The sequence below is a fragment of the Phyllobates terribilis genome, unplaced genomic scaffold (genome assembly GCF_046119375.1).
Source record: "Phyllobates terribilis strain yellow unplaced genomic scaffold, ASM4611937v1 Scaffold_5__5_contigs__length_657084704, whole genome shotgun sequence".
NCBI classification, from domain to species: Eukaryota; Metazoa; Chordata; class Amphibia; order Anura; family Dendrobatidae; genus Phyllobates; species Phyllobates terribilis.
In genome coordinates this window covers 391,594,727-391,608,940 of record NW_027362765.1, presented here as the reverse complement: position 1 = coordinate 391,608,940, position 14,214 = coordinate 391,594,727, and the positions used below count along the sequence as shown (strand labels likewise).

The window sequence follows — 14,214 nt, the reverse complement described above, 5'->3', positions numbered from 1 at the left end:
GGGGCCCAGGATGAGGGGACATTATTCCTGGAAGGGGCCCAGGATGAGGGGACATTATTCCTGGAAGGGGCCCAGGATGAGGGGACATTATTCCTGGAAGGGGCCCAGGATGGGTGGAGATTATTCCTGGAAGGGGCCCAGGATGGGTGGAGATTATTCCTGGAAGGGGCCCAGGATGAGGGGACACTATTTCTGGAAGGGGCCCAGGATGGGATGGGGGACATTATTCCAGGAAAGGGCAGATTGTTAAAAGAGAATGCCAGGATAGGAGACATTATTACATGGCCAAACAACAATGTCTTTATAGGATTTAGAAAGCTACATACATCTGACCAATTTGCAGTGCGATGTGATTTGCACATCGGACTCTAGTTATGCCAATGTATCAGTTTTGTCTGTTTTTGCTTACAAAATAAAAATGTGAGGCTGTTAAAAAAATTACAAAAACGTGGTGTGAAACAGGTGTAAGAATAGCGTCACGTTGCTCTCATTCCAAGTTTGTTGCTTCGTTACCTCTCTATGTAAACAATCTCCTGCCTCCAAAAAACAATACAGTAAATAGAAAACAAATAAAAGGAAGGGGGATGCAGCTGCAGCTAGTTTCTCTGAGAGTGAATGCTGTGAGAGGGGAGATGGAGCAGATGACATATGACTATAGGACATGTGAGAAGCAGAACACCGGGCAACCCCTTTAAGTATGTCTAAAAACAGCAGAAAAGGAAATCTTTTCTTGAAACTCCATTCCAGATGCCAGAGTTGGTCTCACTCTGGAAAACCTATCCCATTGTAATCGTTACACATTTCCCCTAGTGATAGCTGATCCCCAGAGGTTACTAAACCCGGGCATGCTTCATTCAACGAATCACTACACAGCTTCAAAATTAATAAACTGGAATGTCTTGATCAGACAAACCTGACTAGGGAGCATCTGTGTTTTTTTTTTTTAAAGAATTTATGTAGTTTCTCTAATGGCCACTAGATGTCAGGCTGTACTGCAGAAATACACTTTGCTTTACCGCAGGCTGTAAAAGAATAACTCATTATCTCACAGCGAGTTCTCTGTTGCTTCACAGGCGCCATTATTTTAGCATTTAGAAATGGCATCTGTGGGCATACCATGAAATTATTTTGTTGCCAAATTACATACATGAATTTAAAATTATTAATTTTTATTAAATATGTCATAAAATATGGTAGCAGGTTTTTATTGAGCTGTTAAACACTGGTGAAATCTGTAGATTTGGTCTGCGAACCTGTCTTCATTCTTATATTTCAAGAACAATCATTGACTTGCTGCTCCAACACGGGGAGATACAGTTTGCTCCCTGCATGCATTAAATGCTCACACGCAACAAAGGCTGGAAGCCTACACCCAGCCTCTCTGCTGTGCTTTACACGTCCTGGTCACAGTTAACAGAATAATTCATAGAAAATAGAAATGGAATAGAAGAAAAAAAAAATGTTACGAGTGCAAACACTGCCATCTAGTGGCAACTTATTGGTATTGCATGTTTTTAAAAATTTTAATCAATTTATCCTAAGTCATATTGCACAACTCCTTAAAGGGTTGATTGTGACTTGTAGGATTGCTGCTTCCAATAGGTGGCGCTATAGAGTACAAGTCCTCTTTTTCTCTGAAGAAGCAATTTGCATATTAAATTTCCCAGAGGAGCATTGCATGGCGAATAAGCCTCCTTACCTTGACGTGCCAGAGCTGGTGGGTCACTCTCCATAAGGAGAAACGTTACCCCTTAGACCTCAATCAAATGCTAATATATTTAGTTTTAGCTAGATTATTATTTATTTGCTCTAGAGCTGTGAATTCCAGCTGTTGCAAAACTACAACTCCTACCATGCTGGGATTTGTAGTATCTGCAGCTCTAGAGCAAGACTTTTCATTAACCAACCATGGCTGAAGTGCAAGTAAAGCCCCCGTCTCACATAGCGAGATCGCTAGCGATATCGCTGCCGAGTCACGGTTTTGGTGACGCAACAGCGACCTCACCAGCGATGTCGCTATGTGTGACACTTTGCAGCGATCAGGCCCCTGCTGTGAGGTCGCTGATCGCTGCAGAATGTCTTGGACCATTTTTTGGTCGTTGCCCTCCCGCTGGTCAGCACACATCGCTGTGTGTGACCAGCAGGAGCAGCGATCAGGCAGGTAACCATGATAAACAGCGGGTTACTAGGGGCACACACGCACTTAGTAACCCGCTGTTTATCATGGTTACGAGCCTGCTAAAGTGAGCGGTAACCTCCTGCTCACCGTAGCAGAGTGGTAACCATGATAAACAGCGGGTTACTAGGTGCGCGTGTGCCCCTAGTAACCCAATGTTTACCATAGTTACCAGCCTGCTCCTGCTCCAGCAGGCTGGTAACCAGGAGCAGGACATCGTGGAAAGATTCTTTCCACGATGTCGCTGCTCCCCTGATCGTTGGTGAGCCTGCCTGTTTGACAGCTCACCAGCGACCACATAGCGACGCAGCAACGATCCCTGACAGGTCATATCGTTGTCGGGATCGTTGCAGCGTCGCTAAGTGTGACGGGGCCTTAAGACTTAGTGGGACTGATCTATAGTCAATTGCATACAGTACATAAATCAGTCAATGTGGGGCAGGCCACCAAGATTTTCTACCAGTATGCATAAATGGCGGATCGGTGCAAAGAAAAGAGACCCCAGATTAAAGGGACATTAGAAATTATTAATTTAGGGGAAAATTACTCTTGTAGATTAATAGAAAGGACTCAGCTTGTGTATGTATCACACAAACAGAACAGATTCATTGGGAAGCATGTAATACTTAACGTCTCCTTTGGTGGCGCTGCAGTGGAAATTAACCCTTCCTATCTGGTTTCTCCGCAGATTACAGATGATCGCAGCGGATCCCTGCAGTTTATTTGCCAGGGTCCAAATTTACAAAAAGTAGTATAGAAACCAGATTATTTTTTTTTAAAGTCTGAGCCAAGATAGGCAGCTGTCACAAGCTGAGCAAAATGAAGACTTCTGGGAGGCTCCTAGAACAGTATTTATGGTGCCAGCACTCTTAATCTGAAACTCTTCTAGGAGCAAGATGGTCACTGAGGCTCCACATGGAAGGGGTGAGGGAGTCAGTCGCTTATGGATGGGGTCGGGGGGCATCCAGCAAGGGGAATGGGGGAATTAGTTCTGTCAATTACTGTCTATAGTGATTGCATTAAAGGGTTAATAAAATCACTTTGGCTGTTCCCCTAGCGCGATCTCTTGTGACACCATAATAAATATTGCTATAAACCGATGGCTACAAGATGATTAAAAGTTACTTAGAACGTGCAATGGCTAATTATATTAGTAAGAGAAATGTAATGACTACGGCGGACGCAAAATGAAATCTAACAGCGCGGATTACTTATTATTGATTGAGGAGCTATACGTCCAGATACCGGGAGAAACGCTTCATTCATCTTCCTTATTGCCTTCACAATACATAATACAATATGGAACGATTATCTGTCTGTGCGGCCATCTATAAAGCCGGCTGCAAAATCTGCAGTGCACACTGCCCCCTGCTGGACAATGGGAGCAGTACACTTTATCGCTGGTAAATCCTGGAACCAATTGTGCTGATGTGATCATCTACACCAATAAATATTTAGGGGTCGTGTTAAAAAGGAAATTTCCTTGACCCCAGATTTAGATCCTAGACCCTCCCTCACTTCCTTGACCCCAGTTTACATATATAGTTAACAGGTCTCATGATCCACATAAATAGGCCTCTCGGGTGGCACGGCACCGCTGCCCCTTTTGTCTGGTATTATACCGTCTCTCTTTGCGCCAGGTGGCGCCTAAGCTCCTCACTCGCTGGGTAGCATAACGCATGCCACTGGGGTCTCCTTGGGGGACTGTCTCGACCTCGCAGCAAGCCTCTATTGCGTCCCCACTATGGTTGGTTACGGGAGCGGCTCCTTTACTTCATGGTGTCTCTTCCTTCTTTCCTTATGGGAAGGCATGGCTTCCTCTGCTTAGGACAGTAGCAGAGGCAATCCCTCCACTATATTGTCTCTTCATCCCCTCCTTATGGGTGGGCATGGCTTCCTCTGACTGGGACAGACCCAGAGGCAATCTCCTCTCTGTAAAGTCTCTTCATCCTCTCCTCATGAGCGGCCATGGCTTCACCTGTTTAGGACAGTCACGGAAGCAATGCCTCCACTATAACGTCTCTTCATCCCCTCATTATAGGAGCCACGGCTTACTCAGTTCAGGACAGTCACAGAGGCACACCTACTCTTCATCCTCTCCTTATGGGTGGACATGGCTTCTTCTGACTGGGACATTCACAGAGGTAATCTCATCTCTGTAACGTCTCTTCATCCTCTCCTTATGGGCAGACATGGCTTTCTCTGATGGATACAGTCACAGAGGTCTCCCCTCTGTAATGACTTTTCATCCTCTAGTTACGGGCGTGCGAACTTACGCTGCCAGGGACAGTTACAGAGGAAATCTCCAATCTGTAAGGTAGGCTGTGGTGGCACACCGTATCTGACCAATGAACAAATTTCCCTGCAACAAGTTTTAGGCCTTTCAGATGGAAAGCTCCAACCTTCAGCTGGTGCCCTCTGCGACTGACCCAGAACAGAGGAAAGCCGACACTTACGTATCTTCCGTCTGTCTGTCTCGCCCTCTGAGCCTTTCCCCAGACATCCATGCACTCCCACCTCTGCAGCCTGAGAGGCAATGTGTGCACAGCAGAGTTGTGTGTTTGCGATGTGTAAACAGCAGAGCTGTGTGTGTAATACACAGAGGTGTGAAGGCAGGTCAGCCAATTCCCAAATGCATAGCAGAGCTATGCGAGTGTCCATACACTGTTGACAGGAGAAGGGTGTGTGTGTAATGTGTACACAGTGTGCGTGTGTGTAACGTATAAGCAGCAAAACCCAAACCCTGACTCTCATCTTATTGTTTTCCTTTCCAAACTAGGGAGGACAGCGTCAGATAACCCTGATCAGGTCTGTGTTTTATCCCCTTGCCATAGGAACCCATTGTTTTTTCCTGCTCTTCTTAGAAGAAGCCATAACTTTTTTCATTTTTCCATTGACAGCCATACGATGGCTTGTTATTTACCGGGCGAGTTGTAGATCTGAATGTTACCATTCTCTTTAAATACAGTGGGGAAAATAAGTATTTGATACACAGTGTATTTTGCAACTTTTCCCACCTTCAAAGAATGGAGAGATCTGTAATTGTTATCGTAGGTTCACTTCACCTGTGAGAGACAATTAAAAAAAAAAAATCCAGAAAAATCACATTGTATAGTTTTTACATAATTAATTTGCTTTTTTATTGCGTGAAATAAGTATTTGATCACCTACCAACCAGCAAGAATTCTGGCTCTCGCAGACCTGTTAGTTTTTCTTTAAGAAGCCCTCCTAGTCTGCACTCATTACCTGTATTACTTGCACCTGTTTGAACTCGTTACCTGTATAAAAGACACCTGTCCACACAATCAATCATACTCCAACCTCTCCACCATGGCCAAGACCAAAGAGCTGTCCAAGGACACCAGGGACAAAATTGTAGATCTGCACAAGGCTGAGTTGGGTTACAGGACAATAGGCAAGCAGCTTGGTGAGGAGGCAACAACTATTGGTACAATTATTAGAAAATGGAAGAAACACAAGATGACTATCAATCTTCCTCGGTCTGGGGCTCCATGCAAGATCTCGCCTTGTGAGGCAAGGATGATTCAGAGAAAGGTCAGAAATCAGCCCAGAACTTCACGGGAGGACCTGGTCAATGACCTGAAGAGAGCTGGGACTACAGTCTGAAACATTACCATTAGTAACACACTATGAAGTCATGGATTAAAATCCTGCAGGGCACGCAAGGTCCCCCTGCTCTCGCCAGCACATGTCCAGGCTCGTTTGAAGTTCACTAATGACCATTTGCATGATCCAGAGGAGGCATGGGAGAAGGTCATGTGATCAGATGAGACCAATATAGAACTTTTTGGTATCAACTCCACTCGCCGCGTTTAGAGGAAGAAGGATGAGCACAACCCCAAGAAAACCATCCGTATCGTGAAGAATGATGAGGGAAACATCATACTTTTGGGTACTTTTCTGCAACGGGGACAAGACGACTGCACTGTATTGAAGGGAGGATGGATGGGGTCATGCATCGCGAGATTCTAGCCAACAACCTCCTTTCCTCAGTAAGAGCATTGAAGATCGTCGTGGCTGGGTCTTCCAGCAAGACAATAACCTGAAACACACAGCCAGGGCAACTAAGGAGTGGCTCCGTAAGAAGCATCTCAAGGTCCTGGAGCGGCCTAGCCAGTCTCCAGACCTGAACCCAATAGAAAATCTTTGGAGGGAGCTGAAACTCAATGTTGCCCAGCGACAGCCCCGAAACCTGAAAGATCTGGAGAAGATCTGTATGAAGGAGGGGGCCAAAATCCCTGCTGCATTGTGTGCAAACCTGGTCAAGAACTACAGGAAACGTCTGACCTCTGTAACTGCAAACAAGGGTTTCTGTACCAAATATTAAGTATTTGATACAATAGAAAAACAGAACTTATTTCATGCAATAAATGCAAATTAATTACTTCCTCTGGTCCATGTTGAGTGTGGTACACACCATGTCACCAAACAGCACAGTGAGTATCTGTAGCCCTATATACTGGCCCACTGACTGATTACAAGATTGTAGACACCTGTGATGCTAATTAGTGGACACCCCTTGATTCAACATGTCCCTTTTGTCACATTATTTTCAGGGGTGCCATCATTTCTGTCCAGGCCTATTTCATGAATTTCATTTTTTTTTAAATTCCGTGGAAGCAGAAAAGCAATGTCTGACTTTCATTTGTTCATTTTCATAGATTTTAAATTTATTATTACTTTTGTCAGATTCAAGTTATTTCTGTGACCATTGTGGGATTTTCTTTCATTAAACGAGGGGTACCAACAATTTTGACCACGTGTATTATTTTAGATTCTGTCTCTCACAGGTGAAGTGACCTACAATAATAATTACAGACCTCTCCATTGTTTTAGGTGGGAAAACTTGCAAAATTGTCAGTGTATGAAATACTTATTTTTTCCACTGTATACGATGTCTGAAAAAAGTGGGATAAAATGATGAAAAATATGCAATTATTCCATTGTTTTTTTCAGATTCTTTTTTTTTTTTTTCATTCATTATACGGTAAAAATGAACCTGGAAATCTGATTCTTTAGATCAGTACAATTACAGCAAAACCAAAACGTATGAAGTGTTTTTTTTAATGTTTTGCATTTTTACGGCTTTTTTTTATATATATATATATATATATTATTATTTTTTATTTTATTTATTAAGATTATTATTATTATTATTATATTTTTTCTATTTATTTTCATTTACAATTATTTGCACTTTAATATTTATTGACATATGTCTTGTGTCTATTCTGTCTATGATACGCACTTTACACTTTATGCACGAGGGCACTGTTAGTTCAACACTAAATAAAATGTATTTTTCTTTCTTGTGTTTTTCCTTAATGGTGTCTCTTTAACATAGTTTATCTTACTACATCTTAAGCTATATATTATATATTGATGGCCTCTACTATTGGATGTTGGTATACAGTACAGACCAAAAGTTTGGACACACCTTCTCATTTAAAGATTTTTCTGTATTTTCATGACTATGAAAATTGTACATTCACACTGAAGGCATCAAAACTATGAATTAACACATGTGGAATTATATACTTAACAAAAAAGTGTGAAACAACTGAAAATATGTCTTATATTCTAGGTTCTTCAAAGTAGCCACCTTTTGCTTTGATGACTGCTTTGCTCATAGTTACCGGAAATGGTCTTCACTTCACAGGTGTGCCCTGTCAGGTTTAATAAGTGGGATTTCTTGCCTTATAAATGGGGTTGGGACCATCAGTTGTGTTGTGCAGAAGTCTGGCGGATACACAGCTGATAGTCCTACTGAATAGACTGTTAGAATTTGTATTATGGCAAGAAAAAAGCAGCTAAGTAAAGAAAAATGAGTGGCCATCATTACTTTAAGAAATGAAGGTCAGTCAGTGCGAAAAATTGGGCAAACTTTGAAAGTGTCTCCAAGTGCAGTTGCAAAAACCATCAAGCGCTACAAAGAAACTGGCTCACATGAGGATCGCCCCAGGAAAGGAAGACCAAGAGTCACCTCTGCTTCTGAGGATAAGTTTATCCAAATCACCAGCCTCAGAAATCGCAGGTTAACAGCAGCTCAGATTAGAGACCAGGTCAATGCCACACAGAGTTCTAGCAGCAGACACATCTCTACAACAACTGTTAAGAGGAAACTTTGTGCAGCAGGCCTTCATGGTAAAATAGCTGCTAGGAAACCAGTGCTAAGGACAGGCAACAAGCAGAAGAGACTTGTTTGGGCTAAAGAACACAAGGAATGGACATTAGACCAGTGGAAATCTGTGCTTTGGTCTGATGAGTCCAAATTTGAGCTCTTTGGTTTGGGGTGCTACGCCAGATGACCTGGCCTCCACAGTCACCAGACCTGGACCCAATTGAGATGGTTTGGGGTGAGCTGGACCGCAGAGTGAAGGCAAAAGGGCCAACAAGTGCTAAGCATCTCTGGGAACTCCTTCAAGATTGTTGGAAGACCATTTCCGGTGACTACCTCTAGAAGCTCATCAAGAGAATGCCAAGAGTGTGCAAAGCAGTCATCAAAGCAAAAGGTGGCTACTTTGAAGAACCTAGAATATAAGACATATTTTCCGTTGTTTCACACTTTTTTGTTAAGTATATAATTCCACATGTGTTAATTCATAGTTTTGATGCCTTCAGTGTGAATGTACAATTTTCAAAGTCATGAAAAATCTTTAAATGAGAAGGTGTGTCCAAACTTTTGGTCTGTACTGTATATATTTTTATTTATATACTAGGTGGTGGTTTCATCAGGTTCTTATCTTACACATCTGCGCTTGTATGTACTGTTTTTTTCCTTGCGAGCTGCCCCTGGTGTCTCTTCTGCTCATAGCCCTGGCCATTGCGAAGGAGCTAAAAGCCACTAAACTAATCACGTGATTTAGTCCCGATCATGTGACCGCTATTGGTCACATGACAGGAAGTACTGCGTCTCCTTCCGGCAGATCCCGGACACGACGGTTGGCGTGCTTGCGATGTGCCATTGCGGGGGTAGTACGCCTCACAGGTACCCATGACAACGATGATATAAGGTCAGGGTTTGCACAGGGGTTAAGAGCGCAGCTGTATATGACCATCAATTAGGGTGCCATTGGCCAGGATCCATTTAAATACCTATCTTTCCCATCACCCCTGGACGAAGCATTTCCTGTGCGAAACGCGCGTCGAGTGTGTGGTATGTGCCTGGACCTCTGACCTACGCTCCTGGGTAAATACAGTTACTCTTTACTATTTTTATGGTTATATTGGGCAGTACATATAGGGGTTTTCTTACACATATATGCACCTCCACTTGGATATTGTGCACAGAATGGTTAGTTATCCATACTTACCTATATATATGTTCATGTCTTGATGCAATCATGCTGTGTATTTATATTTATTATCTCCTTATATGTGTTTAGTCATTTGTGCATTTAATGCAGATGGGAATTTTTCTGATACCCATTTTTTTATTTCTATATTTTTGGATTTTTTTTTGTAATCTTATTAATTTAAAAAAAAAAAAAAAAATGTAAATGACTTTTTACTCTTTATTGAGTACACTTACTTTAGTATTGCAGTATCTAGTGATATTATCAGGCTTCTATAAAGCCCGCAGCCACAGACCTCCTCCCCTAGTCCAATCCCAGGAACAAACCGCTTAAATGCCTGAGCCCTCTCCATACACCGGCACTTATACATATTTTTGTATGTATTTATTTGCATAGACACGCCTACTTTCTGACAGGCCACACCCCATCTCCGCCCGCTAGAAGCAGCATTCTAGGATCTAGTCTGATGATGGAGCATCCGGGTATAATGGCCAAAAAAGAAATAATAAATTATGTCCGATCCCATAATATCACTTTCCTGCTTATCAGACAAACGGGGTTTTCATCACCAGATTTCAACTGCATACATTAAATAACCTTTAGACCTGATGACTCTAGTGTACTTGCATTGAAAATCCATGTCAGAACGGCTGCATCATTTTTTGGGGGAAAGTTTCCATGACTAACCGAACTAGCTGGAGTCATCTCTGTACAGATATTTTAGCATGGATTTTTTATAATAATAATAATATGTACACCAGCTTCATCAGGTCTAAAAGATCTATTTATTAAAGAAGTTATCCACTTTCAGGGACAATTATTGTTTCTTACTTAAATGCAGTAACTGGTACTAAAAATCATTTTTGCAATGGAGTTTCATTCACCGTTTTGCCTTCTATAGCCTCCGTGTTGCACTGTCTATTGCTGGCTGCAAAATGAGTTAACTGAGAAACAGTCAGTGAAATCATTTCGACAGTATAACAGAACAGTTTCTAACACTTATCAGTCTTTTTCTGAGCTCCTCTAAGCTGGTATAGAATCATTGACCACATCAAAGTCGAACGCAAAAGAGAAACAAGGAGCCCTGTAAAAGCGAAACGGTGCAAACACAATTGCAAAAAATTATTTTTTAGCCCTAAAATACATGTATTTACAGTAAGAAAAAAAATAAAAAAATAAAAATAAATAGTGGAAAGATAGAAGAGCGTATAACTGCAGGATCCGACTACACAGGGTTTGTTTGTAGTCTGTTACCATGGAGACACATAGGTAAGCCCAGCAGCTGAAGACATTTAATGCAAAGGAGATTTGTAATGAAGATCTGAGGCAAAGTTGCATCATTTTTCATTTAGGATGCGTCATAAACATTCTTACCTCTGTAGAAGTCCGAGTTCCTCAGGAATAATGTACTGTTCACAATTACCATAACCCAACACAAGGGCAGGAGATAGAGGATGCAAATAGAGCCCAGTAATAATCCATACAACCTGAGAAAACAAGAGAAAACTAGGTCATTTCTACACAAAAATATCCTTCTATCGGTCCCATACATCTTGGACAGGATTAGGAAAGCTTTCCTGTAAGAACAGCGCCACGGTTGCCCACAGGTTGTGTGTGGTATTGCAGTTCAGCTTCATTAAGTTAAATGGATCTGTCTGGCCCATGGAAACATACGGTGCGGTTTCCGCAAATCTCCCGAGTTACTTACTGAATTGAGGCGGAAGGGTTCTGCCAGTGCACGACCTGATAGACTCGCTCACAAGTGCCACAGATCAGATTGAGGATGCCCTCCAGGTGAATCAGGCTGCAAAACACAAGGGGGAGAGTCAGACAGCAAATAAACCTTCTTAAAGAGGAACTCTGTAAGGAAAAAAAAAAACAGTTTCCAGCTCTGGGTCACTTACTGGGCTGCTTGCCGTAGTTCTCTAAAACATCGTCCCCTTGCTATTTATACGTTCTGCCTATCCCTGCCCACCATTGATTCTGCCTATGCACAGCTGTCAATCAATGATGTAGGCAGGTTAGGCAGAGCTCATCATATAGAGGACTAGCAGAGATGAACATATAAAACAGTGATTTTATCAAAACTACAGCAAGAAGCCCAGTAAGTGACCCAGCGGTGGAATCTGGGTCTCTGTCTTAGTGCGCAGATATGAGCCACCTTTGGGTCATGTGGTTATATAGACACAATATCCAATGGTGCGTTCCATCTTGGACATTTGTGGCATATCCACAGAATATGCAATAAATGTCTGACCTGTGCGAGTCCGGATTCCTGCCTGGCAGGGGGCGGTGCGCTCCTGAAGAATTGACAACTTTATCTCCTTAAATCTACAGAGGTAAGGCTGCTTCTGCTTGCAGCATCAGAGAGCACACATTTTGGGCCAGCAGCTCAGACATGTCTCTGTTCTGAACTGTCCATCATCAGGAGTGCACAGCTCCTCTGCCTCCGGATTCCTGCCTGGCAGGGGGGGGGGGGGGGGGCAGTGCGCTCCTGAAGATTGACAACTTTACCTCCTTGATACTACAGAGGTAAGGCTGCTTATGCTTGCAGTATCAGAGAGCGCACATTTGCCAAGAGGGAGAGTGATGGGGTGCTACACCAGATGACCTGGCCTCCACAATCACCAGACCTGAACCCAATCGAGATGGTTTGGGGTGAGCTGGACCGCAGAGTGAAGGCAAAAGGGCCAACAAGTGCTAAGCATCTCTGGGAACTCCTTCAAGATTGTTGGAAGACCATTTCTGGTGACTACCTCTAGAAGCTCATCAAGAGAATGCCAAGAGTGTGCAAAGCAGTCATCAGAGCAAAAGGTGGCTACTTTGAAGAACCTAGAATATAAGACATATTTTCAGTTGTTTCACACTTTTTTGTTAAGTATATAATTCCACATGTGTTAATTCATAGTTTTGATGTCTTCAGTGTGAATGTACAATTTAATAGTCATGAAAATACAGAAAAATCTTTAAATGAGAAGGTGTGTCCAGTGTTTGAATGTTTTTTTTCCACTTTAGGTTTTGAAAAGCACCTGATGGGTATAAAGTGTGGTGCAGGTCACTTCTTTGTAGCATCACCCAGTGGGATTCACTCCAAACTAAGCACTGTCCAATCAAATGGCTGGAAAAACACTAATTACACATCATTTATTATCTTAAAGGTCCAGGGATTAAAACGATTATTAAAAAGCGATTCCCTGTAGCTCCCATCCTGATAATTATCTGATCCTTGCTCGTCTCTACTTCCTGATCCCATTTCAGCACTCTCCTGCCTCAACCAGATGGGATATGAGCCCATTTTCGGTCATTTCAGGTGGGCCGAGACGGGCCTGGGTCAGTGTTGGAACGTGAGCTGCATGGGATATGGGTAGCTATCACTTTGTTTCTTTTTCTTGTAACCAGTTTGACCACATTTAAGAATAATTTTATCCCCTAGACAACCCCTTTAAATGCCGATAGAATAATTACATTTTAAAGAGACAGTACACATTAGCCAGCAGTGACAATGTTATCTACTAGAACAGAGAACCTCCATATTCTCCAGCCATTTATTTTTTGCTTTTTTTGTGTCACGGTCATCGCTCAGACGAAGCGAAAGGTGATACTGGATCGGGCAGAGCTGGAATCCAAGGAATGGAGAAGGACTTACAAGCTCTTGAACTCCGCCACAGCCTCCTGCCGGGTGAGTTTTACTTTCTTTAGATCCTCACGTCGCACACTGTAGTATTTCCTTCTGGCCAGCTCGGGGTCGGGGAGATTCGCGTGCGACAGCTCCTGGAGGTAGCCGATAAGGGCAGGTATGGAGACGAGCAGGGCGCCCACCGAGAACCAGGCAACTGCGAGAATTAAATATAAAATCAAATGTAAAATGAAATATCTGCACACAACGACATACAATATCCAGCCTGTCCTATGGGATGATCAGCTTACGAGCAGGTGATCAATTTCCCTGCAGTGCCTCCGCAGGAGGATCGATGTACTACACAATCCTCGCTGAAATCAGTGGACAGGCATGTCAGGTCCTTCAGAAAGAAACATTTTTTTTTTTGCCATCCAAGTATGGAGATTAATCCCTTAGTACAAAATTCCAATGTATTTAAGGATCAACCTAAGGGATAATGAGAGTAAGGCTGAGTTTACATTGCCATTTTATTTACAGTCCTCCTGGATCGACAAAGAATCTCCTGATTCAAACTTTCAGCATTATAGGCACAAATGAGGCTGTAAGTTCAGGTCAGGAGACCAGTGATCAATCCGGACACTGCAGTCCATAAAATACGGCAATCTGAACCCGAGCTGCAATACCAGACACAGCCAGTGGACAGGAGAGGCGCTGTTCCTTTTTTTTCCCCGAAAAAAAAAAAAAAAAAAAAAAACCTCATCCAACTACCTTAACCCCCACCTGCGCCCTCCTGGCGTATCTGAATGTCAGAGTCAGGATGCGCGTACACTGAGGTAGTGCAGTGCATACAACAAGTAAACAGTCCCCTAGGGGGACAGAAAAATAAAGTGAAAACCAATACAAAATATTAAAAAAAATATATATATATATATTTATGAGAGAAAGAGAGAGAAAGAGAGAGAAAGAGAGAGAAAGAGAGAGAAAGAGAGAGAAAGAGAGAGAAAGAGGAGAGAAAGAGAGAGAAAGAGGGAGAGAGAGAGAGAGAGAGAGAGAGAGAGAAGAAAGAGAGAGAAGAGAGAGAGAAGAAGAGAGAGAAAGAGAGA

At 42.7% G+C, this 14,214-nt stretch overlaps 1 protein-coding gene across 4 annotated transcripts in view; it reads right to left on the bottom strand.

Moving 5' to 3' along the window:
* ZFYVE27 (zinc finger FYVE-type containing 27) overlaps positions 1–14,214 on the bottom strand; it is an 89,773-nt gene that overhangs the window by 57,232 nt on the left and 18,327 nt on the right. For all 4 annotated transcript variants that reach the window (XM_073684984.1, XM_073684983.1, XM_073684985.1 and 1 more), the window contains 3 exons: positions 13,139–13,325; positions 11,201–11,296; positions 10,867–10,979 (listed from right to left, as the gene is read on the bottom strand). In XM_073684984.1, coding sequence (XP_073541085.1) covers positions 10,867–10,979; positions 11,201–11,296; positions 13,139–13,325 — 396 coding nt within the window. The remainder of the gene's footprint in view (positions 1–10,866; positions 10,980–11,200; positions 11,297–13,138; positions 13,326–14,214) is intronic.